This window comes from Pseudophryne corroboree, chromosome 4 (assembly GCF_028390025.1).
Source record: "Pseudophryne corroboree isolate aPseCor3 chromosome 4, aPseCor3.hap2, whole genome shotgun sequence".
NCBI lineage: Eukaryota > Metazoa > Chordata > Amphibia > Anura > Myobatrachidae > Pseudophryne > Pseudophryne corroboree.
In genome coordinates, this window is record NC_086447.1 from 199,285,284 (window position 1) to 199,312,551 (window position 27,268).

General features: G+C 45.6%; 2 protein-coding genes across 15 annotated transcripts in view; both read right to left on the minus strand.

Moving 5' to 3' along the window:
• SNORC (secondary ossification center associated regulator of chondrocyte maturation) overlaps positions 1 to 18,843 on the minus strand; it is a 134,622-nt gene extending 115,779 nt beyond the window's left edge. The window contains exon 1 of one of the 2 annotated variants that reach the window (XM_063915734.1): positions 18,576 to 18,843. In XM_063915734.1, the coding sequence (XP_063771804.1) occupies positions 18,576 to 18,648 (73 nt within the window). In that variant the 5' untranslated portion in view covers positions 18,649 to 18,843. The remainder of the gene's footprint in view (positions 1 to 18,575) is intronic. The other variant, XM_063915733.1, reaches the window with a different exon arrangement.
• A 6,647-nt stretch (positions 18,844 to 25,490) lies between these two features.
• The window catches only part of GIGYF2 (GRB10 interacting GYF protein 2), a 452,656-nt gene continuing 450,878 nt past the window's right edge, over positions 25,491 to 27,268 (minus strand). For all 13 annotated transcript variants that reach the window (XM_063915746.1, XM_063915737.1, XM_063915739.1 and 10 more), the window contains one exon: positions 25,491 to 26,854. In XM_063915746.1, the coding sequence (XP_063771816.1) occupies positions 26,787 to 26,854 (68 nt within the window). In that variant the 3' untranslated portion in view covers positions 25,491 to 26,786. The remainder of the gene's footprint in view (positions 26,855 to 27,268) is intronic.

The window sequence follows — 27,268 nt, forward strand, 5'->3', positions numbered from 1 at the left end:
TCAGGTTCTGCTCTGAACTGGGTGTCACCATTATGGGAGCGTGCTGATTCTCTGTTAACCAACTACAAGGACTTTGTGAGCACCTTCAGAAGAATATTTGATGAGCCCGGCAGGTCTTCCTTTGCTTCTGCTACCATTCTCCAGATACAGCAGGGATCACGCCCTGTTGGGCAATTTGTAATTCAGTTTCAGACTTTAGCATCCGAGCTAAATTGGAATAATGATGCTTTGGTGGCTGCTTTTAGGCATGGACTTTCTGATAAACTAAAGGATGAACTGGCAACGCGTGATCTTCCGACTAAGTTAGATGACTTGATCTCCTTATGCGTTAAGATTGATCTACGTATGAGAGAACGGATTAGTGAGAGATTCAGGGGTGACCATACAAAGATACACTCTGTTCCTCGTGCATCTTCTCCATCTGCATCCTCAGAAGAACCAATGGAGATTAATCGATCACGCCTATCCTCTGAGGAGCGCTCTCGAAGACAGCGATGGAAGTTGTGCCTTTATTGTGCTGCTCCAGGTCATTTCCTGGGTTCTTGTCCCACCCGTCCGGGAAACGCCAGAGCCTAACCTGTAAAGGGGAAGTCAGGTTAGGAATCCTTCAGAAAACTTCTCCACAGAAAGATTGTATTCTGCCTGCAACTCTGGAATACTTCCATGGTACAAGATTTCTCTCAGCACTCCTAGACTCAGGAGCTGCAGGCAACTTTCTGACCCTCTCTGTAGTACATGAATTGGGTCTGCCTACTAAAACATTACTCAGGCCTATAGCTTTGACTGCGGTTAATGGAAGTTGCATACCAGAAAGTAATATCACCCTTCAGACAGCACCTTTGTCTTTACGTATTGGGATTCTCCATTCTGAACAGATTGAGTTCTTTGTGATTCCCAAGGCTACCCACGAGATGGTTCTAGGCCTTCCATGGCTGCAATTGCACAATCCATCCATTGACTGGTCCACTCTTCAGATTTCTGCTTGGAGCCCCTCTTGCTTCAAGTCCTGTTTACAGCATGTTATTCCCGTCCGACAGACTAAAGCTTCAGATGTATTACCAGATGTATACCAGGACTTTTCAGATGTATTCAGTGAGCAAGCTGCAAATGAGTTACCTCTTCATCGAGAGTGGGACTGTCCCATTGATATCATTCCAGGGAAAACTCCACCCAAGGGACGTACCTATCCACTATCTGTTCCAGAGACTACAGCAATGTCAGAATACATTAAAGAAAATCTCCAAAAGGGTTTCATTCGGCCTTCCTCATCTCCTGCAGGCGCTGGGTTCTTCTTTGTTAAAAAGAAAGATGGTGGTCTTCGACCTTGTATAGATTATCGTGGTCTTAATGATATTACAGTTAAGAATGGTTATCCTTTGCCCTTAATTACCGAGCTTTTTGACAGAGTTAAAGGAGCCACTATCTTCACCAAGCTCGATTTACGAGGTGCCTACAATCTTATAAGAATACGCAAAGGAGATGAATGGAAAACAGCTTTTAACACTAGAGATGGTCATTATGAATACCTTGTGATGCCTTTTGGGTTAAGTAATGCTCCTGCAGTGTTTCAGCATTTTGTAAACGAAATCTTCAGAGACATTTTGTACAAATTTGTCGTTGTTTATTTAGACGATATCCTCATTTTTTCTCGAGATCTTGCAACACATCGTCAACAAGTCAGAGAAGTTCTCAGCCGTCTTCGTCAGAATCGTTTGTATGGAAAGTTATCAAAATGTACATTCGAAGTCTCATCTATTCCATTCCTTGGATACATTATATCTGGCTCTGAACTCCGTATGGATCCTGCCAAGTTAGATTCCATACTCAATTGGACTCTTCCTACAACTGTGAAGGCAGTACAAAGGTTTTTGGGATTCGCTAACTATTACAGAAAGTTTATCAAAGGATTTTCAACACTGGTAGCACCAATTACTGCTTTAACCCGCAAAGGTTCTGATCCGGCTCACTGGTCCAAGGAAGCTCTGTCTGCTTTTCACCTTATCAAGCAAGCTTTTATCACCGCACCAGTTCTCCATCAGCCTGATGTTCAGAAGCCTTTCATTTTAGAAGTGGATGCGTCCACAGTAGGTGTGGGAGCAGTTCTCTCACAGACTTCTGATGCTGGAAAGTTGCATCCATGTGGTTTTTTCTCCAGAAAATTTTCCCCTGCAGAAAGGAATTATTCTATTGGTGATCAGGAATTGTTAGCAATCAAGTTGGCTCTGGAGGAATGGAGATATCTTCTAGAAGGAGCTAAATTTCCTGTATCAATTCTTACAGATCATAAAAACTTGCTGTACCTCAAGTCTGCTCAATGTCTCAACCCACGTCAGGCCCGGTGGGCTTTATTCTTTTCTAGATTCAGTTTCCTTATCACATTTCGTCCTGGGTCTCAAAACGTGAAAGCGGACGCCTTATCACGTTCCATGGTTCCAGATACAGAGGCAAATTCACAAGAAGAACGTCCTATTATTAGTCCAGTATCATTTGCTACTACTCAAGTTACGTATTCTACTCCTCCTCCTGGCAAAATGTTTGTAACACCAGAATTGCGGAAGAAATTACTGACTTGGGCACATACTTCTCAGTTCTTTGGACATCCTGGAGTTCTTAAAGTTTATAAAACTCTTCAAAGGTCCTATTGGTGGCCCAACATGAAGTCCGACATTCAAGATTTTGTGCAGTCATGTCCCAAATGTGCTCAACATAAAACCTCCCGGCAGTCTCCAGCGGGAACTTTACAGCCATTATCTATTCCTACACGACCATGGTCCCATATTTCTATGGACTTTATCTCTGAGTTACCGCCTTCCCGTGGTCACAATACCATCTGGGTAGTGGTCGACAGGTTCTCAAAAATGGCTCATTTCATTCCACTCACAGGGCTACCATCAGCAAACAAGCTGGCCCAGCACTTTCTTCGAGAAATCTTTCGTCTTCATGGACTTCCAACTGAAATTATATCTGACCGAGGAGTACAGTTTGTGGCGAAGTTTTGGAAAGCCCTCTGTTCAGCTCTTCAAGTAAAACTGAAATTCTCTTCAGCATACCATCCACAGACAAATGGCCAAACAGAAAGGGTAAATCAAGAATTAGAAACATTTATCAGGCTTTATGTCTCTTCATCTCAAGACGATTGGGTAGATCTACTACCCTGGGCAGAGTTTGCTCACAACTTTCGTTACCATACTGCCACTGACACAACACCTTTCTTCACAGTTTATGGCCAACATCCACGAGTACCTGATTTTCAATCATTACCGGCAGTTGATGTCCCAGCTGCTTCCGTTTCTTTACAACAATTCTCTAAAGTGTGGAAGTCAATTCATCAGTCTTTAAAGAAAGCCTCCGCCAGATATAAATTTTTTGCTGATCAGAAGAGACGAGCTGTTCCCAGTTTAAAGCCAGGAGATCGAGTTTGGCTGTCTACTCGTAATCTTAGACTCAAAGTTCCTTCCATGAAGTTTGCTCCAAGATTTATCGGTCCTTTTCCTGTGGAACAAGTAATCAATCCAGTAGCTTATAAGTTGACTTTGCCTTCATATCTAAAAATTCCGAATTCTTTCCATATCTCTCTCCTCCGGCCTCTAGTGCTCAATCGCTTCCAACAGACTCCTCCAAAAGCTCCGAAAGTTGTTACCAGCCGTGGTGTGGAATTTGAAGTTGAGAAAATTCTTGATTCTAGATGTCGTTATGGTCGTCTGCAATACCTAATCGACTGGAGAGGATATGGTCCTGAAGAGAGAGCTTGGATTAATGCTTCAGATGTGCATGCTCCTTATTTAGTCCGAGTCTTCCATAGCAAATTTCCATTGAAGCCTAAAAGGTGTCCGGTGGCCACCCTTGAAGGGAGGGGTACTGTCAGGAATCGGGACTTAACGTCACAGATCTTACCAGTGCGCAGCCTAGTCCGGCTCCGGTGGTCCTGCAGGTGTCATGTCGCCTCCCACTGTGCTGGCTCCAGTACCCCTGAACTCCATTCCAGCTCACCGCTATCCTCCCCGCTGGCCGCAGGTACTGGGCGCCGCCATGTTGCCAATGATCAGCTGACCGCAACTCTACCAACCACGGCTGTCGGTTCAGTCACATGATTCCACTGCCCAATCACTGTCCAGCAAGGGGGATAAAGGGGCTGGGCAGGGCCCTAGCAAATCGTCCAGAACAACGTCGCTTCCTAGCTGCGTCTAGACTCATACTTCAGGGTTCACTCCTTGTGCCCTGAAAGCTCTTTAAACTACCTGTGATTCCAGCTCATTGTATATCATCAGCACAGAGACTTCAGTTCTTAGCAGCATTACCAGCACTGTGATTTCAGCTCAAAGCAAGTATTACCAGCACTGTGATTTCTACTCACTGCAGCAATACTAACACTGTGATTCCAGCTCATAGAAGTAACACCTGTGCTGAGTTTCCTGAAGTTAAATAATCTTCCAGTGTGTCCTTGAGTGTGCTGCTGCAAGCATTCCTGAAACAGCTCAGTCCAAGTGCAAGCTAATCAGTCTGATATTTAACTGACTCCAGTTGTCTCACCGGATTCCAGGCCGGTTCAAGCAAGTCTGATATTTAACTGACTCCAGTTCCAGTTGTCTCACCGGATTCCAGGCCGGTTCAAGCAAGTCTGATATTTAACTGACTCCAGTTCCAGTTGTCTCACCGGATTCCAGGCCGGTTCAAGCAAGTCTGATATTTAACTGACTCCAGTTCCAGTTGTCTCACCGGATTCCAGGCCGGTTCAAGCAAGTCTGATATTTAACTGACTCCAGTTCCAGTTGTCTCACCGGATTCCAGGCCGGTTCAAGCAAGTCTGATATTTAACTGACTCCAGTTCCAGTTGTCTCACCGGATTCCAGGCCGGTTCAAGCAAGTCTGATATTTAACTGACTCCAGTTCCAGTTGTCTCACCGGATTCCAGGCCGGTTCAAGCAAGTCTGATATTTAACTGACTCCAGTTCCAGTTGTCTCACCGGATTCCAGGCCGGTTCAAGCAAGTCGGATATTAACTAACTCCAGTTCCAGTTGTCTCGCTGGATTCCAGTCCGGCTCAAGCAATCCAGATATTGAACTGATTCTTTTGCCAGTATATTTCATGTAATCTACAATAAAGCATATCAATATTAACCTCATCTTCCTGTGTACCTCATCCGCAAGTCTTATCTACGCCCACCAAGTTTCCTGCACTGTGCGCCCACCACAGAACCACATATTGATTCTAACTTGGATACACAAAATACCAGAGTTCTGACACTCTCGGCTCAACAAGTCGAACAATCAAGACTATGATCCGAGCCGGGAAGGGGGTAACGTCTAAGCATTTCCATCGTATTTGGAAGAAATACATCTTAGTGTGAGAGCAGAAATTGTTCTGCGGTGGAATTTCATCTGGGACGTTTCCTGCAGGCAGGTGTGGATGTGGGCCTGCGTCTAGGCTCCTTAAAAATCCAGATTCGGTCTTGCCCATTTTCTTTCAGAAACTATTGGCTTCTCTCCGAGGTCCAGACTTTCTTGAAATGTGTTCTGCACATCCACGCTCCCTTTGTGCCTCCCACGGCACCTTGGGATCTCGATGAGGTGCTCCATTTCCTCCAATCGGACTAGTTTGAACAGTTACTGGAGGTGGACGTAACTTCTCTTACGTGGAAGATCACACTGTTGGTCTTGGCTTCAGCAAGAAGTGTGTCGGAATTGGGGGCTTTGTCTCATAAATGTCCCTATTTAATTTTCCATTCTGCTACTTCAAAGTCTTTGGATGTTGTGAGGGCTTTGAAGGTGTATGTGAAGAGAACAGCTTGTCACAGAAAATTGGACTCGCTGTTTGTTCTTTATGATCCCAATTAGATTGGGTGTCCTGCTTCAAAACAGAATATCGCACGCTGGTTCAGGCTTACTATACAGCATGCTTATTCCACAGCAGGTATGCCATGTCCAAGATCTGTACAGGCCAACTGTACTAGGTTGGTGGGTTCTTCCTGGGCGGCTGCCCGGGGTGTCTCGGCTTTACAGCTCTGCCGAGCAGTTACTTGGTCAGTTTCAATCACGTTTACCAAGTTCTACAAGTTCGATACTTTGGACTTTGAGGACCTTCAGTTGGGTCAATCAGGAACCTCAGCACTCTCCCACCCCGATTGGAAGCTTTGGTACATCCCCATGGTACTAAATGGACCCCAGTATCCTCTAGGACGCAAGAGAAAATAGGATTTTAATTACCTACTGGTAAATCCTTTTCTCGTAGTCTGTAGTGGATACTGGGCGCCCGCCCAGTGCTTCGTTCTTCCTGCAATGTTACTTGGTTCAGTCATTGCTGTTCCCGTTTCATGTTTGGCTTTCCTCTTGTGTGTGCTTGTTCTGAATCTCACCACTTACCTTATCTATCCTTCTCTCAAAGTATGTCCATCTCCTCGGGCACAGTTTCCTAGACTGAGTCTGGTAGGAGGGGCATAGAGGGAAGAGCCAGCCCACACTATCAAATTCTTAAAGTGCCCATTGGCTCTGAAAACACGTTTAAGCTTTGGGACTTTTTCACCTTCTGAAAAAACCTCTGAAAAGGACGCCGTGGATGTTAATAAACTGGTGCTGTCTCCCACAATTCCGGAGTTGTGGAGGAATTTGTCTTGCCAAACTGGACTAAAACGGTGACCTTGGGGAGGACTTTACAGTTTGGTGATATGCTTGTTAGTTTTTTAACCTTTTTCAACTGAGAATCACTTACTCTGAGGATAACCTACCCAATGAGGGTGATACGCAATCAATAATCCGTGTAATTGTGAGTGGGACCAATAAAAACACTCTTGGATTTCACTTTCTGCCTCTCTGTATTGCACAATTGTATGTTTTTCTTTGTTTCTCAGAAATATTTTCTGGGAGAAAGAAAGTTTATCCCCATATTTATGTGAAGAATTTTTAAGAGCTGTATTGGTTGGTAGCGCCGTGTGATATCACCTTTTCTCTTACATCCTAGAGGATGCTGGGGACTCCGTAAGGACCATGGGGGTATAGACGGGCTCCGCAGGAGATAGGGCACCTAAAAAGAACTTTGACTATGGGTGTGCACTGGCTCCTCCCTCTATGCCCCTCCTCCAGACCTCAGTTAGATCTTGTGCCCAGAGGAGAAAGGAGCTCTCCAGAGTTTTCTGTTTTAAAGAATTTTGTTAGGTTTTTTATTTTCAGGGAGTCCTGTTGGCAACAGGCTCCCTGCATCGTGGGACTGAGGAGAGAGAAACAGAGCTGGCTTGTCAAGTTGGGCACTGTTTCTAAGGCTACTGGACACCATTAGCTTCAGAGGGAGTCGGAACACAGGTCTCACCTGGGGTTCGTCCCGGAGCCGCGCCGCCGTCCTCCTCACAGATGCCAAAGATAGAAGCCAGGTGAGTATGAGAAGGCAAGAAGACATCAGGCGGCAGAAGACATCAGATCTTCATGAGGTAAGCGTGCAGCGGTAAGCTGCGCGCCATTGCTCCCAGTACACACACACACATGCAGGCACTGAGGGTGCAGGGGGGGGCGCCCTGGACAGCAATATTCATTTTTGTGGCAATATAAGCAGGATTAGGCTGTGGCACAGTAAATCCACAAATCCCCCGCCATTTTTTATATAAGTTTACTGGGACCAAAGCCCGCCGTCGGGTGGGCGGGGCTTGATCCTCAGCACTAACCAGCGCCATTTTCTCCACAGAAACTGCATGAGGAAAAGCTGGCTCCCTGATCTCTCCCCTGCTGAACCTTCACAGGCTGGAAAAAAGAGGAGGGGGGCACTTTGGAGACGCAGTGACTGGGAATTAAGGCTATATATATATATATATATATATATATATATATATATATATATATATATAAAAAGCGCTATCTGGTATATATATTCCAGTGTTTTTAAGCGCTGGTGTGTGCTGGCATACTCTCTCTCTCTCTGTCTCTCCTAAGGGCCTGGTTGGGGTTTTGTCCCCTTATAAGTTAATCCCTGTGTGTGTGGGGTGTCGGTACGTGTGGGGTGTCGGTACGTGTGTGTCGATATGTCTGAGGCGGAGGGCTTCTCCAAGGAGGCGGTGGAGCAAATGAGGGGTGTGTCCCCGTCGGTTGTGCCGACTCCGGATTGGATGGACATGTGGCATATGTTGAATGCAAGTGTGGCATCTTTACATAAAAGGCTTGATAAGACTGAATTAGGGGGGACATCAGGAGGTCAATCCTCGGATTGGACCGACTCACAGGGCCCGTCGGGGTCTCAAAAGCGTCCCTTAACACAAGACACTACTACCGAAACGGATTCTGACTCCAGTGTCGACTACGATGAAGTAAAATTGCACCCTAGGGTGAATAAAACCATTCAGTGTATGATTGTGGCAATAAGGGATGTTACATATTGAGGATGAACCCTTGGTCCCCGACACAAGGGTACACATGTTTAAGGAAAAGAAACAGATTATTAATTTTCCCACATCTCATGAATTAAATGATTTCTTTGGAAAAGCTTGGGAGACTCCGGAAAAGAGACCGCAGATCTCCAAAAGAATTTATATGGCATACCCCTTCCCTAAGCAGGACAGGGAGATTTGGGAATCATCCCCCACTGTGGACAAGGCCCTGACGCGCTTGTCCAAGAAAGTGGCGCTACAGTCTCCTGACACAGCGACCCTTAAGGACCCTGCAGATCGCAGGCAAGAAACTACCTTAAAGTGTATTTATTCTCATACGGGGGCTGTGCTAAGACCGACAATTGCGTCGGCATGGGTGTGTAGCGCAATTGCAGCTTGGACAGATGAGCTGACAGATCAATTTGATAATATGGATAAGGATACTATATTCTTAACTCTAGCCCATATAAAAGACGCAGTCTTATTTATGAGGGATGCTCAAAGGGACATTGGATTGCTGGCTTCTAGGGCCAATGCCATGTCTATCTCAGCGAGAAGATCCTTATGGACTCGCCAAAGGACGGGTGATGCGGATTCCAAAAAACATATGGAAGTACTACCCTATGAGGGTGATGTATTGTTTGGGGATGGGCTGACGGACCAGGTTTCCACAGCTACAGCAGGTAAATCTAATTTTTTACCATATATTCCCCAACAGCAAAAGAAAAGAAAGTAACACCCTATCAGATGCAGTCCTTTCGGTCGCACAAGTCCAAAAGAGGTCGGGGATCCTCTTTCCTCGTCAGAGGTAAGGGCAGAGGCAAAAAGAGCACCTGCTTCGGCAGGTGCCCAGGTACAAAAGTCCTCCCCGGCTGCTCCAAAACCCACAGCATGACGCTGGGGCTCCCCTGAGGGAGTCCGCACCGGTGGGGGCACGTCTTCGACTTTTCAGTCAGGCCTGGGTCAGATCAGACCTGAATCCCTGGGTGTTGGAAATAGTTTCCCAGGGGTACAAACTGGAATTCGAAGAGGTGCCCCCGCGCCGATTTTTCAAATCGGCCCTACCAGCTTCCACATCGGAAAGGGATGTAGTGTTAGCTGCAATTCAAACGCTGTGTATACAGCAAGTGATAATCAAGGTTCCCCTGCACCAGCAGGGAAGAGGTTACTACTCAACCCTATTTGTGGTCCCGAAACCTATTTTGAATCTGAAATCCCTAAACCTGTACATAAAAAGATTCAAATTCAAAATGGAATCTCTCAGAGCGATAATAGCCAACATGGAGGAGGGGGAGTTTATGGTGTCTCTGGACATAAAGGATGCGTACCTTGCGTACCTTCATGCCCCCCATCAGGAATACCTGAGATTCACTGTACAGGATTGTCATTACCAATTTCAGACGTTGCCGTTTGGGCTTTCCACGGCCCCGAGGATTTTCACCAAGATAATGGCGGAAATGATGGTGGTCCTGCGCAAGCATGGAGTCACAATTATCCCATACTTGGACGATCTCCTGATAAAAGCGAGATCAAGGGAGAAATTGCTGAGCAGTGTGGCACTCTCTCTGAGAGTGCTCCAGCAACATGGTTGGATTCTAAATCTACCGAAGTCACAGTTGATTCCGACAACTCGACTACCGTTCCTAGGTATGATACTGGATACGGAACAAATGAAGGTCTTCCTCCCAATAGAGAAAGCCCAGGACATCCAGAACATGGTCAGAGACCTGCTAAAACCGAAAAGGGTGTCAGTTCCCCAATGCACTCGTGTTCTGGGAAAAAATGGTGGCGGCCTACGAGGCCATTCCCTTCGGAAGGTTCCATGCAAGGACTTTTCAATGGGTCCGGGTCCCATCTGCACTTACATCGGAAAATAACTCTGTCCCCAGGGGCCAGAGTGTCTCTCCTGTGGTGGTTGCAAAGTGCTCACCTGCTGGAGGGTCGCCGGTTCGGGATTCAGGACTGGATCCTGGTTACCATGGACGCGAGCCTCCGAGCATGGGGAGCAGTCACACAGGGAAAAAACTTTCAGGGACTTTGGTCAGACCAGGAGTCCTGTCTACAGATCAATGTGTTGGAACTCAGGGCCATTTACAACGGCCTTCGACAAGCGGAGAGTCTTCTTCGAAACCTACCGGTTCTGATTCAATCAGACAATGTCACAGCAGTGGCTCATGTGAACAGCCAAGGCGGGACAAGAAGCAGAGTCGCGATGGCGGAGACCACCAGGATTCTTCGCTGGGCGGAAAATCATGTAAGCGCTCTGTCGGCTGTCTTCATTCCGGGAGTGGACAACTGGGAAGCAGACTTCCTCAGCAGACACGATCTCCATCCAGGAGAGTGGGGACTTCATCAAGAAGTCTTTGCAGACATAACACGTCTTTGGGGAACTCCTCAAATAGACATGATGGCGTCACGCCTCAACAAAAAGCTTTGGAGGTATTGTGCCAGGTCTCGGGACCCTCAGGCAGTGGCAGTAGACGCTCTGATAACACCGTGGGTGTTCAAATCGGTCTACGTGTTTCCTCCTCTTCCTCTCATCACAAAAGTGTTGAGGATCATAAGGCAGAGAAGAGTACAGACGATACTCGTTGTCCCAGACTGGCCTCGAAGGGCCTGGTACTCAGATCTACAAGAGATGCTCACAGGAGATCCCTGGCCTCTTCCTCAGAGGGAAGAACTGTTGCAACAGGGGCCCTGTGTATTTCAGGACTTACCGCGGTTACGTTTGACGGCATGGCGGTTGAACGCCGAATCCTAGCGAAGAAGGGGATTCCGGAAGAGGTCATCCCTACTTTAATAAAGGCTAGGAAGGAGGTGACGGTTAAGCATTATCACCGTATCTGGCGAAAGTATGTGTCTTGGTGCGAGACCAAGAATGCACCTACGGAAGATTTTCATTTGGGTCGTTTTCTCCACTTCCTACAGACAGGAGTGGATATGGGCCTGAAATTAGGCTGTTAGGGTTCAGATTTCGGCCCTCTCGATTTTCTTTCAGAAGGAATTGGCTTCTCTTCCAGAAGTCCAGACGTTTGTAAAGGGAGTGCTACACATCCAGCCTCCTTTTGTGCCTCCAGTGGCACCGTGGGACCTCAACGTGGTGTTGCAGTTTCTAAAATCACACTGGTTTGAACCGCTTAACAAGGTTGAGTTGAAATTTCTTACTTGGAAGGTGGTCATGTTGTTGGCCTTGGCATCGGCAAGGCGAGTATCAGAATTGGCGGCTTTGTCACACAAAAGCCCTTACTTGATTTTTCATGTGGATCGAGCTGAATTGAGGACACGTCCGCAATTTTTGCCTAAGGTGGTTTCTTCATTCTATGTGAATCAACCTATTGTGGTGCCTGTGGCTACAAGTGACCTGGAGGATTCCAGATCCCTGGACGTAGTCAGGGCCTAAAAGATTTATGTAGCCAGGACGGCTAGAATTAGGAAAACAGAGGCTCTGTTTGTCCTGTATGTGGCCAATAAGATTGGCGTACCTGCTTCGAAGCAGACTATTGCTCGCTGGATCTGTAATACGATTCAGCAGGCTCACTCTACGGCTGGATTGCCGGTACCAAATTCGGTTAAGGCCCATTCCACTAGGAAGGTGGGCTCTTCTTGGGCGGCTGCCCGAGGCGTCTCGGTATTACAACTTTGCTGAGCGGCGACTTGGTCGGGGTCAAATACTTTTGCTAAATTCTACAAGTTTGATACCCTGGCTGATGAGGACCTAGCGTTTGCTCAGTTGGTGCTGCAGAGTCATACGCACTCTCCCGCCCGATTGGATGCTTTGGTATAAACCCCATGGTCCTTACGGAGTCCCCAGCATCCTCTAGGACGTAAGAGAAAATAAGATTTTAAACCTTCCGGTAAATCTATTTCTCCTAGTCCGTAGAGGATGCTAGGCGCCTGTCCCAGTGCGGAAACTCTGCAAGACTTGTATATAGTTGTTGCTTACATAAGGGTTATGTTACAGTTGAAATCGGTCTTGGACCGTTACTGTTGTTGTTCATATGGTTAACTGGTTATGTATGATCCAGGTTACATGGTATGATTGGTGTGGGCTGGTATGAATCTTGCCCTTGGATTGCTAAATCCTGCCTTGTATTGTCCATCTCCTCTGGGCACAGTTCTCTAACTGAGGTCTGGAGGAGGGGCATAGAGGGGGGAGCCAGTGCACACCCATAGTCAAAGTTCTTTTTAGGTGCCCCATCTCCTGCGGAGCCCGTCTATACCCCCATGGTCCTTACGGAGTCCCCAGCATCCTCTACGGACTAGGAGAAATAGATTTACCAGTAGGTTTAAAATCTTATTTTTTATTCCATATAATACAAATCCGCTATTTTGAGGCGAAACATACATGTATAATATAAGTACCTGGAGGTATAATATTAGTTTTGCAATTGTTTTCCCCCTATGAAAGTGGGATTTCTTTTTAGCGTAACTAGAACTCAGGCGTAATGGAATTTGCTGGCTATATATATATACATATATATATATATATATATATATATATATATATATATATACACACACATACCACACGTCATTTGCTAGTTTAGTTGTGGACACTGAAGTTGGGATTAATGACTGTGCTGCTTGGTGTCTAAATCACAGCAGGTTGGATGGATAACTGGGTGTTAAGCGTTCTTAGGAGATTGGCCACAAGGCCACGCTAGGCTGTCAGTAACACATGATGCAGGGTACGTTCTCATGTGCTTCATGGCGCCTCACTTGAAGCTCAGGTGTAACATGAATGCTTAGATTTATGATCTTATCCTTCCCCCACTATAAAACACACTTAGAAGAGACTGCACTGTGTCTTTTCTGGTAGACTGCACTCGTTAGGTAAAAGTCTTATTTGCAATAATGCATTTTTACCCTAATTTTGCATATATTTTTTTTATCCTACACAATAAAACCTATCTATTCCAAGAACAAAAGAAGAAAGCTCTGTCCCAAGTAACATTAAATTCACTAAAAAAATAAATAAATGATACATTATTACAAAGTGTAATTTACCTCCTCTTTTATAGGACATCCCTTGTTTTATACACACAGAATAAAGTGATGGCAAAGGCCCGATGGATGGAAAAATGTCTAGAAGGGAAGTCGTTACAATACCGCTAGTCGCGATCCCGAACCGGATTTATGTGCTATAGAAGATTTTGTCTGCATATGACTGGGAATAATGATGTGACAGATGAATGTTTACAATCAGACGATTCGCAAACTTAGGAATCCGACTTGGTTAATGGTACCTCCTTAAAGCAATACAGTCTAAAAGTACATAATATTCCAGGACTGCATCATAGTCCTAAACGGTTTGGGTAAATCAGTGTACTCGAATGCAGGTCTAGGTAACAAACAACTCACCAGCTTTAATCTTTACCAGTACTGACCAACACAACAGTCAGTTGTATTAATAATAGCTGGAGAGAAAGAGGCTGTCTATGCACACATTTTATAGGTAATACCGAAGGTTCCTAGGTCATCAACGTACATGGATTTTGTGAGATGTGAAAGGACTTCAGAATGTTACTGCTCAGGACATATAGGCAGAAATATATGCTCCTGGTACATAAAAAGGAGTGCCTACAGTAGGAATACACATAGATGCATCTTAAGGGGGGGGGGGGGTTATGGTATCATGACTGCCAAAGCACCAGGGTCACCTGTTTATTAAGGTCATGCCTGCAGAAGCACCACTGCAGCCTGTTTATTAAGGTCATGCCTGCAGAAGCACCCGTGCAGCCGGTTTATTATCCTCATGTCTATGGAAGCACCAGTGCAGTGTTTTTAGTAGCATCATACAAGAGGATACACCAGTGCAGCCTGTGTATTCGCTTCATGCCTGCAGAAGCACCGATGCAGCTTGTTTATTCACCATGCCTTTAGAAGCACCTGCGCAGCTTGTTTATAAATGTCATGCCTGCAGACGCACCGGTGCATCATTTTTATTCGCTTCATGCCTGCAGAAGCAACGGCGCAGCCTGTTTATTAGGGATCAGTACTAAATCCCGCTGGATGGGATCCCGGCGGTCGAAATACCGACGCCGGAATCCCGACAGGGGTAGCGAGCGGAACGCAGCCCCTTGCGGGCTCGCTTCGCTCGGCGCGCTACGGGCACGGTGCCTCACTACGCTCGGCACACTCATTTATTCTCCTTCTATGGGTGTCGTGGACACCCACGGAGGGAGAATATGTGCCGGTCGGGATTCCGGCGTCGGTATTTCGACCGCCGGGATTCTGTCCGGCGGGATCTTGACCGCATCCCGTTTATTAATGTCATGTCTGCATAAGCACCTGCGCAGCTTGTTTATTAATGTCATATAATAAATAGCTCTATATAGATTTAAGTAAAAAGAGACAATCAGGCGCAGCTGGTACCAATCATATAAATAGATTTAATGATATTACTCTGGATAAGGAATGTTATTTCATAAGTACAGGGTATGCTGCTCGCAACAAATACTCTGCAATTATTCAAAGTAACCAAAAATATATATACTATACAGGGAGCGCTATTTTATCATATACGTCTAAAAGTAGCAATTAATAATTAAACACATTAAAAAAACAACAATGGATAATCGGGTTGATAAATGATGAATAATGAATGAACAGTCACGAGTTGCTAGACCCACCGCTGTATAGTTAACAAGAGTTAAATCTGTCGGAAGCTGCAGTCTTTCCGACAAGACAGCAGCTTCCGACAGCTATTGACTACGGCCCTTGGTATCCATATTGGTAGGTATTTATGTAAGAGGTATCCAATCAAAGACAGCTACTCATTAGAACACAGGTGTAATTACTTCTAATAGTAATACACCTGAATAGTTCCTTATCCAGGTACTTTAAAAAAATGTATAAAATCTAGCGAAGCCATTGTTACCAATGCTCCTTTACAGGAAGCCGAATAATAAAACTTCATTAACATACAAAAAAAGGATTATTTTTACTGCGCAAGTATGTTTATCATAATTTATCAACAGAATTATCCAATGCTTTTTGAAATTGTGTTTTTTAATATTGTTTAATTTTTAATTGCTACTATTAAACTTTTATACATATATGATAAAATAGCGCTCCCTGTATATTATATATATTTTTTATTAATGTCATGCCTGCAGAAGCAACAGCGCAGCCACCGTTCGCGCAGTCAAGGGAGTAGAATGTTCCTTAAAGCTATTAATATTCAATGTATCAGTAGCTTTTTGATTAAAAGAATCAAATTGTGCTTCCATCACTTTTGGGTTTACACGTTACCTCAAGAGTACCTGAAGCATAGTCAGCCAGTTTCTGTAACAGCAACATTTAGGTAATGATACAAGATTAAAGTCTTCTTGGTTCGGAACTAAATTTGTACATATGAAAACAATTTAAGAGTCATTATTTGTGGATTTAAAGTCTACACCACATGAACACTAATATTTGTGTAAGTAAGAAGGATGTGCTGTTTCGGGTACACCTCAGGCAGCAGAATGCTTAGGAACACCTCCAGCTTAGAGAGATTGCCTAATGTTTGCAAGGCAGAAATAGCATTTTCTGGGAAATAAAAATTCTGACAAGGCGGTGATGTTATTTTGGTTATGGAGTAAATATACACCTAGTGACTATCATAGCAGACCTGTGAAAGTAGCTGTATGGAATTTTACAGAGAAAGTTACTAGCACACAAGTGATTCATACAAGTATACATTGATGTAAATATCTGTATAAACAGTCTGATGTTATGACCACAATTATGTCTGGAAAGGATAGTGACAAATTTCTATGACCTATAATAATTGCCGTGTTAAATCTCGCAGGTAAAACCGCTGACAAGCAGTAGCTTTGGAAAGTAGCTGATTAGGCTGCAGCATCATGCATTTAACTGGTCACTTAACTCTTTGTGATTTCATAATTTATAGTAGGTGATACATTATCCCATATATAACACACATCTAGGAATACCAGCAATACATTTCCTTGTGGCTGGTATTTAATGATGGTCTGTCTAATATCCTCATATTTTACATTAGAGTTGATTACTCTGCAAACTTCAGCCATTAAGTTAGAATTCTTTATGCAAGTGGTGCTTTTATAGAAATGTGTTCTCTCCAGGGACACATTTAAGGTGCACGGTCACACCAAGTGTGTATTCGCCTCAGGTTCTATTCCCACTCTATACGGCACGTAGACACCCACAGAGTGGGTCGGGAATAGTCCCTGTTAGTCGGCATGCGGACTGTAGGAATTGTGGGTGTGCGGGATGTAGGTGGCGGTATTGTGATAACTACATCCCGGATACATAGGCTTATAGCATATAGAAAACAGAGTTCTGGCCAGCACGTGGTTCTTGTGTGGATGCTGTTCTCATGTGACTAACAGACTGCAAATGGCACCAGGACTTCTCTGTACTGTTTTGTGACATCCATTTTTAAAAGAAATCAGACTTTTTACCACTTGTTGGATGTGACACAGGTGACCGCAATGGCCAAATAAAAATCTCTATACAGAAATTCCATATAACTTTAAGAGCAATCATCCACTCAGATACTAATGAAATGCTTGAGCAGTTTTAAGACACCTCCAGCACGCACAGCTTATTTTAGCTTTGATGAAACTAGAACTTCTCTCTGTGGTACTAAAGTCCAGTCTAGGCTAGTTACCAGCTAAGCAGAGTGACTGTGCTCTATCTTGTTGCATAGCGAGTAAACTTCATTTTCCCCCACATCATCCAATGTTCTATGCCTGCGCCGGAAAAGTGCACATACAAAAATATTATATACACTTTTTTTTTTTTTTTTTTTTTAACAGGACACATCTTGGATGAATCTTATTTTGTTTTACACCCATGCGGTAACATACGTGCGCTCTGGTATTCAAGCAACCAACATAAAACACATGACAAATATAACGCCATTCCTGATTAGTATTACATGTATTAACACACTGTGGGGCAGATTTATTAAGAATGGTGAAGTAATAAAGTGGAAGGTGATAAAGCACCAATCAGCTCCTGTCATATTTCAAACCCAGCCTGTAACATGCCGTTAGGAGCTGATTGGCTGGTACTTTGTCATCTTCCACTTTATCACTTCACCAGGCTTAATAAATGTGCCTCACAATGATTTTTGGCTGTATGGGTGTTGTGGCTGCTCCTTCATGATATGCTGCAGTAAATAAGCCCAGAGTCATGAACAGAATTTTGCTCTGTATGCTCCTAAACAGACATGTTTCTGAAATGTCAATAAGCAACACATACATACACTACAATTGACTGTCCCTTCAGCATAAGATCAGCACTTGCACCATTTGTTAGCAAAAAGGTTCAACTTGTGTCAATTCTGTGCTCTACAACATGGGAGTAAAACAGTCTTCATTAGAATAGCCGCCTTTGCTGTGGCCTACTGGGGAACCGCATTACATCTGCTGACCTTCCACAAAGCGTTTGCACACATGTGCCACAATAAATGCTGTGTCTACCCAAGCCTACATTTTGCTGTGTTGGCCTTGTTGTTTGTTACACCAAACTGCTAGGTTCTTCTTTCAAACTTGTTCGAAAACAAATTGTAAGTCTCTCCTGCTTCCTCAATGTAAAGCCTGGAACACCTAAACTATAAGCCCTTTCAGAATGAGAAGGGTTAAAGTGAATTGGGAAGACGATACAAGCAAAAAGGCCACTGGCCGGATCCATGGCCGTCGCCAGTACAGAGTTAGTGGCCACAACGGGCGAATGTCCAGTGCCAGCATGAAAGGCGCCCTGTTACCTTACACAAAGGGCGCCTTGTCCGCGCTTGGAAAGCCCTGTGCAGAACCAACCCTGCGTCCAGCCGCAAATATTACATCAACTTATTTACAGAAAAACAGAGATGTGTTTTACATTAGGGCACGTCGTCTACGTCTGAAATTATCTAACAAAGCCCTTAATGTCCAACAGCAGGTAAGTATTTCAATGTGCTTAAACGTATTAAATGATCATGCTTTTGGCATAAGATAAAGCACATACATCATAGATTACTTTAAACTTGCCCAAAGACACAACTATCCCAAAGAAAGGGATAAAATTAAAGTCGCTTCTCAAATCATGGTCTAAATTAAGCATAGAGAACCGTGGCTAATCCATGCCCGCAAATCCATCACGATGCCGACATGAGCATCCAACTGCCATAAAAAACCCAAACAGGAATCTTAAGACCTATAGGAGAAATTATAGTGTGACCCCATATTTATTAGATCTCCCCCAACTCCACCCAATTACCTGTGAGAAACGCAGGTAGCAAAATTCCAGTAAAAAGCAGCAGCAGCAGATGTGGGGTCCCTGTGCACAGCATGTTTGTCTATGGCTCGGAAGATGTAGAGTGTGAGAGAGGTGAGACGTTATGGAGACCCTGCAGCCTTCTGGGTTAACAAAGGTGTCTCTGTCCAGTGAGGATGGAAATGTTTAGCTGAGGATCAAGAGAAAAGCACACACACACACCCCAGACACCTCACACTCCCCTCATAGCCCTCCTACTCAGTCATGTCAGGAACCAGAACCACCCAGCAACATTCCTTTCCCAAAACTAACACCTCCTACTAAAAAAAAAAATAAGAAAAAAAAAATATACCAACCGTGACTTTACTGTACAGTTCCTGCAGCAAATTAATATATATATATATATATATATATATATATATATATATATATATATATACACACACACACACACACACATACATACATATGCACACACACAAATACATACATATACACACAAATACATACATACTCTCAAGGTATACTGTTTGCGTGTGGACTTTTTTTTTTTTTTTTGTACTTGTCAACATCTAACTAAAACAGTCTCTTGTTCTACAGATGTTGCTGCGGTTTGGATGGGATGATTTTATTATAGCAGTCCCTACCTAGCTGTCGGAAAGTGCAAGTCTCTAAATAAAATATACCCCCGTATAAAGAAATCAGGATTTTGGTACTTACCGATAAATCCCTTTCTCCGATTCCACAGGGGCCACTGGAGCGTAGTTACAATGGGGAAATAGTAGGCAGTAATTGGGAGCTGGCACTTTAAAATTCTTACACTGTGGCTAGCTCCTCCCCTACTACCTCCCCTCCAAGCCAGTCTACGTAAAACTGTGCCCGAGGAGAGCTGTAATAAACAAACCGTAAGGTAGAGGAGGTTAATGACGCCCTGTAACCCAGGATAACACAAACCAAACCTGGAACAGAACCTAACAAACAACCGGCTAGCCCGAACTCAACAAGCAGTCATATGGTGATCTGCAAACCGTTAAGCAAAAAACAAGGAGGAACAGCGCTGGGCGGGCGTCCAGTGGCCCCTGTGGAATCGGAGAAAGGGATTTATCGGTAAGTACCAAAATACTGATTTCTCCTTCATCCACTAGGGGCCACTGGAGCGTAGTTACAATGGGGACGTCCCAGAGCTCCCAAAACGGGTGGGAGAGCGCTGAGAGTTCTGTAAAACCACTCGGCCAAACAGATGCAGAGGCCGCAAAAGTGTCAAACTTGTAGAATTTGACAAACGTATGATGGCCGGACCAAGTAGCCGCCCGACCTAAAGTATTCATGGAGACCCCACGGGCAGCAGCCCACGAAGGTCCCACCACGCACGTAAAGTGCGCTGAAATGGAAAACGGAGGCTCCCGAGCAACCGCCAAGAAGACTGTCTGATGGTCAGATGTATCCAACAGCCCAGCATATGCTGGGACCCTGGCTATTTAGTACGGGAGCATCGCACAGAATAAAGAAGAAAAAACCCTTCGTCGAATAGCCTAAGACCTCTGCAGAGAAAGTCAGCGAGCCCTGACAACAGTCAAAGAGGACTGAAAAACACTAGTGTCAGATTTATATGAAAAACGGACATGCCCTTTGGGAGAAACGACCGCTGAGGCCGAAGCTCAGCCGGGGGAGTTGCTAATAGAGTACTCCCTGAAAGAGCGCCCGAACTTACGGGCGCCAGGCTAATTTCTTTTGGAAGAAAACCGAAAAAGGCAGGGACCGAAAATTCAGGTCAATGTGGTTTGAAGCGCAGCGGAGCAAAACCTCCCAGAGAAACCAAAGATTACGGCTGAATGGTAACTGAAAGAAGGGGAAATCCCCCTTTTATCCTTATTATGTCCCATACAGCTTTCCAAAAGTGGCAAAAGCGAGAAGAGGTAACAGACTTCTGAAATCGGGGCCTAGTAGGCCTAACCGAACTAGGGAACTCCTCCCTTCTGAGGGCTCGTGAACAGTCACACGGTTAAATGAAACCAGTGTAAGATTGAACAAAGAAAAGGACCCTGTTGAAGTAGACAGTCCAGTCGAGGTAGGAGCCAAGGCTCCTCTACCGACAACAGTTGTAGCCGTATCTTCAAGTCATGGGTGGCCCAACCAGAGCCGAGAGGACTAGCACGCATATTCTCCTCCTGTGTTACTGAAAGTGAGGTAGAAATAGAAAAGGAGGCAGGATAGAATAACCAGAAACTCCCAGGAGCCCTGAGGGCATCCTCGGCTACTGCCACCAGAGCTCACGTCGGTGAGTAGTAAAGGGTTAAAGAGTCAGTCAGAACGCCCTGAGGTCGATTCGAAATCTCCGCCCACAGCAGACCAGCTGACAAAACTCCGGGGAATGTTCCCTCACCCAGGAGTCTGACCTGGTGGCCTGATCTGGAAAGAAGATTGTTGTCCCCCGCTCAGAGGGGAATGTAGGCGACCACTCATTGCGTCGCAGCTTGACTGAAGAAATAGAGTACCTGGTACCGAGGAAGGAAAAATCCTCAGACGGACCCTGTTGAGAAAACGTTTATGAGGAGCATAAATCGGATCTTCAGAAGCCACGTAATGTACAGAGTGGGATAGTAGCAGTAGATTGTCCCATTAGGGAACCAACGTCAACCCCTTGAAAAAGAGTTATTCTGTGATCTTCCTGAACCCTGTGGGAGCGGAAGAGAGACCGAAAGAAAAGGACTTACAGTGAAAATGAGAATCCTGTAATGCGACTGAGTAAAGCCCGATGAGGAAACCCAACGGAAATCAGTAAACAGGCATCCCTGAAGACAAGGGACGCGTAAAACCCCCTTTTTGTCTGTTTAAAACTAGCAATCACAGACTGAAAGGATTCTAAGGCCAGAATAGGCCTGGCCGAGCCAACTGGCTTCGGAACATGAAAAGAAAACAAAGGCCTGAGAACTGTCCTGATTCAAATGATATGTAAAAAACAGGGATCAACACCCTTTGCGGTTAGAAGCATATGGAGCGCCGCCTGCATTATGACTCTCTTGTCATAGTAAATCGGCCGACCCCTGCCGAGGGACTCCCGAGACGGTTGTACTCCCAAATCTAGTCTGTAACCGCCCAAGCCTTCTTCCACCGACCTGCGCCTACCCTGGGACCCTCCAGGTGGTAGGAAAGTCTGACCTTTAGTGTGTGTATAGGATGATGTAAAATCAGACTGGACCGAGGATGCTGAGCCTCTGCTTCAGCTTTCCCCCCCCCCCTTCTGAGATCCCCTGGCGACAGAGATATCGCCCGTGTGGAATCGGAAGCCTGAAAGGGCACGGTAAAAATCTAAAGGAAAGACCGGTAAAGGTCTGTCTTGGAGCTGGGGCAGAAGTAGGAGAAAGCAAAGTGGACTTACCTCCAATGGTTCAAGAAATCCTGCAGAAAGTTCCTTCCCCTGAACCATCTGCCCCGTAGGATTTCATGTTCATCTGTCACTGTCGCAGCCCCAGAGGTCGTCGGGTTAAGACAGCCCAAAGCGAAAATGCAGGTTCCGAGACTGCAGACGTGGAGACCTCCAAAGAACATAAAGCAGAATCGTGATTCTGACCCGTACCAAAGTATCAATTGATCCGGATGCGAAACATCCTGTAACCAAGAGGACAATTGTTCCACAACCTACCTGCTCCGGACAAGGTAGAACCCTGCTGCCGTATATGTCTTCGATGGATCCCTGAGCAAGGTTGCCTCAGGAAAACGGCAGCTTGTTGGACCGGCGATACATCGAGGGGTATACCCTGGAGAGGTTCTGATACCCTTTCCTGCCGTCTGTGGAGAAAGGATAGGAAAACAAACATTGTTTGATACCTGAAATTGTGTATTCGGGTGTCTGCCGGCCGTCTACCGGAGCCTGCCCAGCTCATCCGAAACTGGACCAGTCGCTGTCATTTCGTCATCTGCGTCGAACCCTGATGGACTTGACGTGTCCGCCTCCTTTACCTGCAGTCTCAGACGAACTGCTGTATAATGCACCTGGATATTCTGAGACACAGGTTCAGACTCCACAGAAAACAGACATCATCAGTATTGTAACATGGAAGGTAAGCAAGGTTCCTTTAGAAACCTGGAGAGGTGAAATGACGTACAAGGTCTCTGGTTACCAGTGACATTACCTGTATAATCTGAGCTGTTCAAACAGGAGTGTCCTGCAGGTGCGTGGAGGTCTCTGCAGATGGCTCCACCGCATACTTCACACCTAAGAGGGAATTCTTTGACTATCCCAGGTGAGACAAACGAAAGGAGAAAAGGTGGGTTAAATAAACACAGCCCTATGTAAGGTCTGCGCTATAATGTGTAGTGACCGACACGATTCAAATAAACTTTCTGGAGCAGCGGAGACCTGAACCAGTAGCGCTGCGCTGTGGGACAGGAGTCTTAGCCCTAGGCTATAGGAGCTCTCCTTAAAGTTTTGTTTGGATTCAAACCCCTGTTCAGATACCCGCTACTAGCGTACTGAGCCACAGCGCTATTTGTCTGATGCCTTACACACATTCCCCAATTACAAATAGCATTAGTAACTAGTGACACCAAGGAATAATAAAGGGAAGGCAACACCCCGCCCTGTATGTAGTGTACCGCTAATCTAGGTGCACCCGATGTTTCTAGGAGGTTCCGCTGGCTTTTCAAAATGGTGGCCAGCCTGTGAGAAAAGATGGGTGAAAATGTTATGTGGCAAGGTGGGGTACTCTGTTTCTAGAAAACATTGCGGAAGTGTTTGTTTTATCCCCTATATATGGTATTGTATGGATATATCTATATACATACCCACACACACTTAAATATATATATATATATACAAACATATCTATATATATCTATATACACACACACACACACACACACACACACACACACACACACACACACCACAGTGAACCCATGCACCTAATAGGGCAGATAAATACTGTGCACCTAATAGGGTAGATAATTACTGTGCACCTAATAGGGTAGATAAATACTGTGTATTTGTAGGGTAAAGAAATACTGCACAGTAGATTTTTAATTATCAATGAGCCGAGTCCCAGCTCCTGTAATAGAGCAGATTCCCTGATCTAAATGTCTGAAATGGGGCAGAGGACTCCCCTGCAGGGAGGAATGTAGCCAAAGCAAGATGTAACAATATTTCTGCAGCACACTGCACAGAAAAGCTACAAACTCCAGAGACAGGTGTGTTGCCTAGAGACAATGAGAGCTGGGAGCCTCCATCGGGGGGGAATAAGCTTCACCCCCCTCATACCTTATACATGTAAAGAATCCTCCCTGCACAGCCAGGAGAGGAAAGGAGCTTTCAGTGGCCCGGGGAGCGGGGGACTGTGGAGCGGCGTCTCGTCATGCTGCAGCGGCTGGGGAGCGGAGAAAGCCCGCCGTACAGAGCGGAAGTTAGCTCCGCCCCCTCCACAAATTCAAATCCGCTGTATAGTAAGCGGAAAGCGCCCATGCATCCCCCGGCCGCCTGTATGCTGCGGCCGGGGAGCGATGTGCGGCCGGGGAGCGGAAAGCCTGAGCCCGCCGAACGGAGCGGGAGTTAGCTCCGCCCCCCTGCTCCGGTCACTTTCAAATTAAAACCGCACTATCATCCGGCTGCCTGTAAGTGTGTATGCTGCGGCCGGGGAGAGTGTGTCCTTTGCTGGAATCGTACCCTAGCTCGTGGGCATCGTAACCATAGGTGTTACCACTCTGCCATGAGAGCTATGCTAATTATTACACAGATATATGATATATGTAAATTTATCACCCGGCTGCCTGTATGCTGCAGCCGGGGAGTGAAGAGCGCTGAGCCCGCTTACAGAGCGGGCTGAAGCTCCGCCCCCCACATAATGGCGCCAATTTCAAATTAGTAAGCCTTTTATGCACTCCGGCCTGTCTGACTGGAGAGTATAGGGGAGCCTGTCCATCCATGTATTAAAACACTGAAACTGAAAAATGTAAAAACATACATCAGTCTGGAGGGGGAGGGGGGGAGATTGTACTCACCGCTTCCTTCCATCAGGCGTTTCGACCCAGCAGCCCCGACACGCGCCGCACGCAGCGGTGTCCGGCCATTTTTGATACTCACCGCTGCCATAATCTTCTGCTGGATGGAGTGGCCCCGACACGCGCCGCACGCAGCGGTGTCCGGCCAACTCAGGAGAGCTCAGTGTCTCCCTGAGCCGGGGCCCATCCCGAGCCGCACGCAGCTGCGATGGGACCCCGCCGGCAGCTCCCGCGGTGCAGACTGGCAGTGGCAGAGCTGCCAGTCTGTGAGTGTGTGAAAGAAAAATAAAATAATAAAGAAAAAATTCTTCAGCTAAACCCAAGTGAACCAGCTACCTCGGGCACTAAACTAAGACTGGCTTGGAGGGGAGATAGTAGGGGAGGAGCTAGCCACAGTGTGAGAATTTTAAAGTGCCAGCTCCCAATTACTGCCTACTATTTCCCCATTGTAACTACGCTCCAGTGGCCCCTAGTGGATGAAGGAGAAATACTGAATAAAAACAGAAGTATTATGTGATGGAGAACCCTGCCAAGAAGAGCTGTTCTATACTTTACTCGGAAACAGAAAACACCTTAAGAGATGCAGTGATTATCTCCCATTCAGTCATTAGTTAACACTCAATAATGCAAAGAATTAAAAGGCAATATCCTGACTTTATAGTGGACAATCTGAATTTCTCTCTCTCTATATATTTATTTAATTTAAGGCAACAGTGGAAGCACTTCTGGGCAACGTGTTTGCAGCACGGCGGCACCAGAGGAGTGTGTGTCTGGTTGTGTGACAGGCATTTCCTCAGTAGATGCAGAGTGAGGAGCGGCCAGTAAATGCACCCAATTCCCTTTGATGATCTGAATTTGCTAAATGCGCACACACCACACCAAATCCTTATTAGGATAATAAATAGGAACCTTTCAGTGAAAAAATGTTGTAAAATAAATTAGACTTTAATACAATTGTGTCTCTGGGACCTTTTGTTCATGTAATGACCCAATAATATAATGCTAATTCCTGTTATAATTTAATTTGCACACTCCTGAGCTGCACCTTCTCACCTCCCCTGGATCATGGCAGGAGGCTAGTAGTCTTCACGGTCTGATTTGTCTGAGAACCCATATAATTCCGTTAAGCATTAGCAGGGGAGCAGAGTGACTCTGTTCTGCCCAGTAGCCCACGGAATAGCTGCAATTCACTGGAAGCCAAGAGGTCACTTCTTGTGATGGCAGATGCAGGGGGAATGATTGTCCGTAGGCTGGAGGAAGACAGTGACAGACCTGTAAGTTGGCATGAGGCTTAGTTGCACCACCCTGACATTCACAAAGCAATAAGGCATCCAAATCAGAAATGTGTTATAATACAACCAGTGCTTTATTGAGGTCAGGCCTGGCATCCCCCCAAATCACTGCACACTGGGGCAAAACTTTACAGTGGTCCGGGAGCTGTGTAAACATAAGTGTGTTGCCTCCTATCCATACCTTGTCTGCACTTCTAAGTGGATATAATGCAGGAGGAGCAGATCTGCAATAATCTAACAGCACCAAATTGTGTCTGTATATATTTTGCAGCAAAAGGTATATAGTCAGCTGCACATGTCACAAGACTAACTGTAAATACTGCTCCCACTGCAAACCATTAATTAAAAAAAATGTAACTTGCAAATTGCACATGTGATTATAAGATGTGGGGGGTGGCTATGAGACAGGAGAGTGATACCAGTCTTACCTTTGTAGCATGCCCTCACCACTAGTGCAATGGAAGGCTACGCACTGTCCACACTTAAAAAAAAAAAAATCTCCATATATATTCCTGCTGCCCTAACACATTCCATAGAGCTGAACCCCAAAAGCAGTGAGGGGGAGGTGCAAAGTCCAACCCAAAAGCCTCCTCTCTCTCTCCCCACCTAATAACGGTGGAAGAAGTAGCAGACTGGGCAAGCCTCTGAAACGAGACCGTACAGTACTGTAATGAAGATGGGTAACGTTCCCCATAACTCAATTATCTACCCCCCTCAGAGTGCCCTCTCCACAAAGCAGGATATCTAGGATAGTGGAGGTGGGAGGATGTCCTCCAATCGTCCTTCTCTTGAAGCATTGAGGGAGGGTCCCATTTGAAGATCCCAGCAGGGCACTGGGAGTGTAATGGGGGGGTGATGTCACGTTTTGCTTCTCGCTTGAAGTTGAGGTAGGGATGGGGAACAGGTTACCCCTACCCCACTACAAGGATCAGTAATCTTCCAAAGTCTCTATCTCCCCCATGTTCAACCTCTCAGAGGAAGCATTGACGGAAAAACCTGAAAGAAAAAAAAAAAGGACAGTAATAGGCAGGGCACAGGACATGAGATTTAGGACATATTCAGTACAAGCAAAGAAGAGAGGGAAGGCTATAGTGTAGAATTTAGTCATGAAGGGAAGGGGGAGCAAGGTACAATACACTGTAGGAAGAGACAAAGAGGAAGTGAAGGGAGAGCAAGGTACAACACAGTATGGGAAGAGACAGCAAGATACAATATACAGGATGGCAAGAGGCGTTGAGGAAGGGAAAGGGGAGCAAGGTACAATACACAGTATGTGAAGAGACACTGAGGAAAGAAATGGAGAGCACAAGGTACAGTCCAGTATGGATAGATACTGGGGAAGGGAAGGGAGAGCAAGGTACAGTACACAGTATTGGGGAAGCACAGAGGAAGGAAATGGAGAGCGCAAGG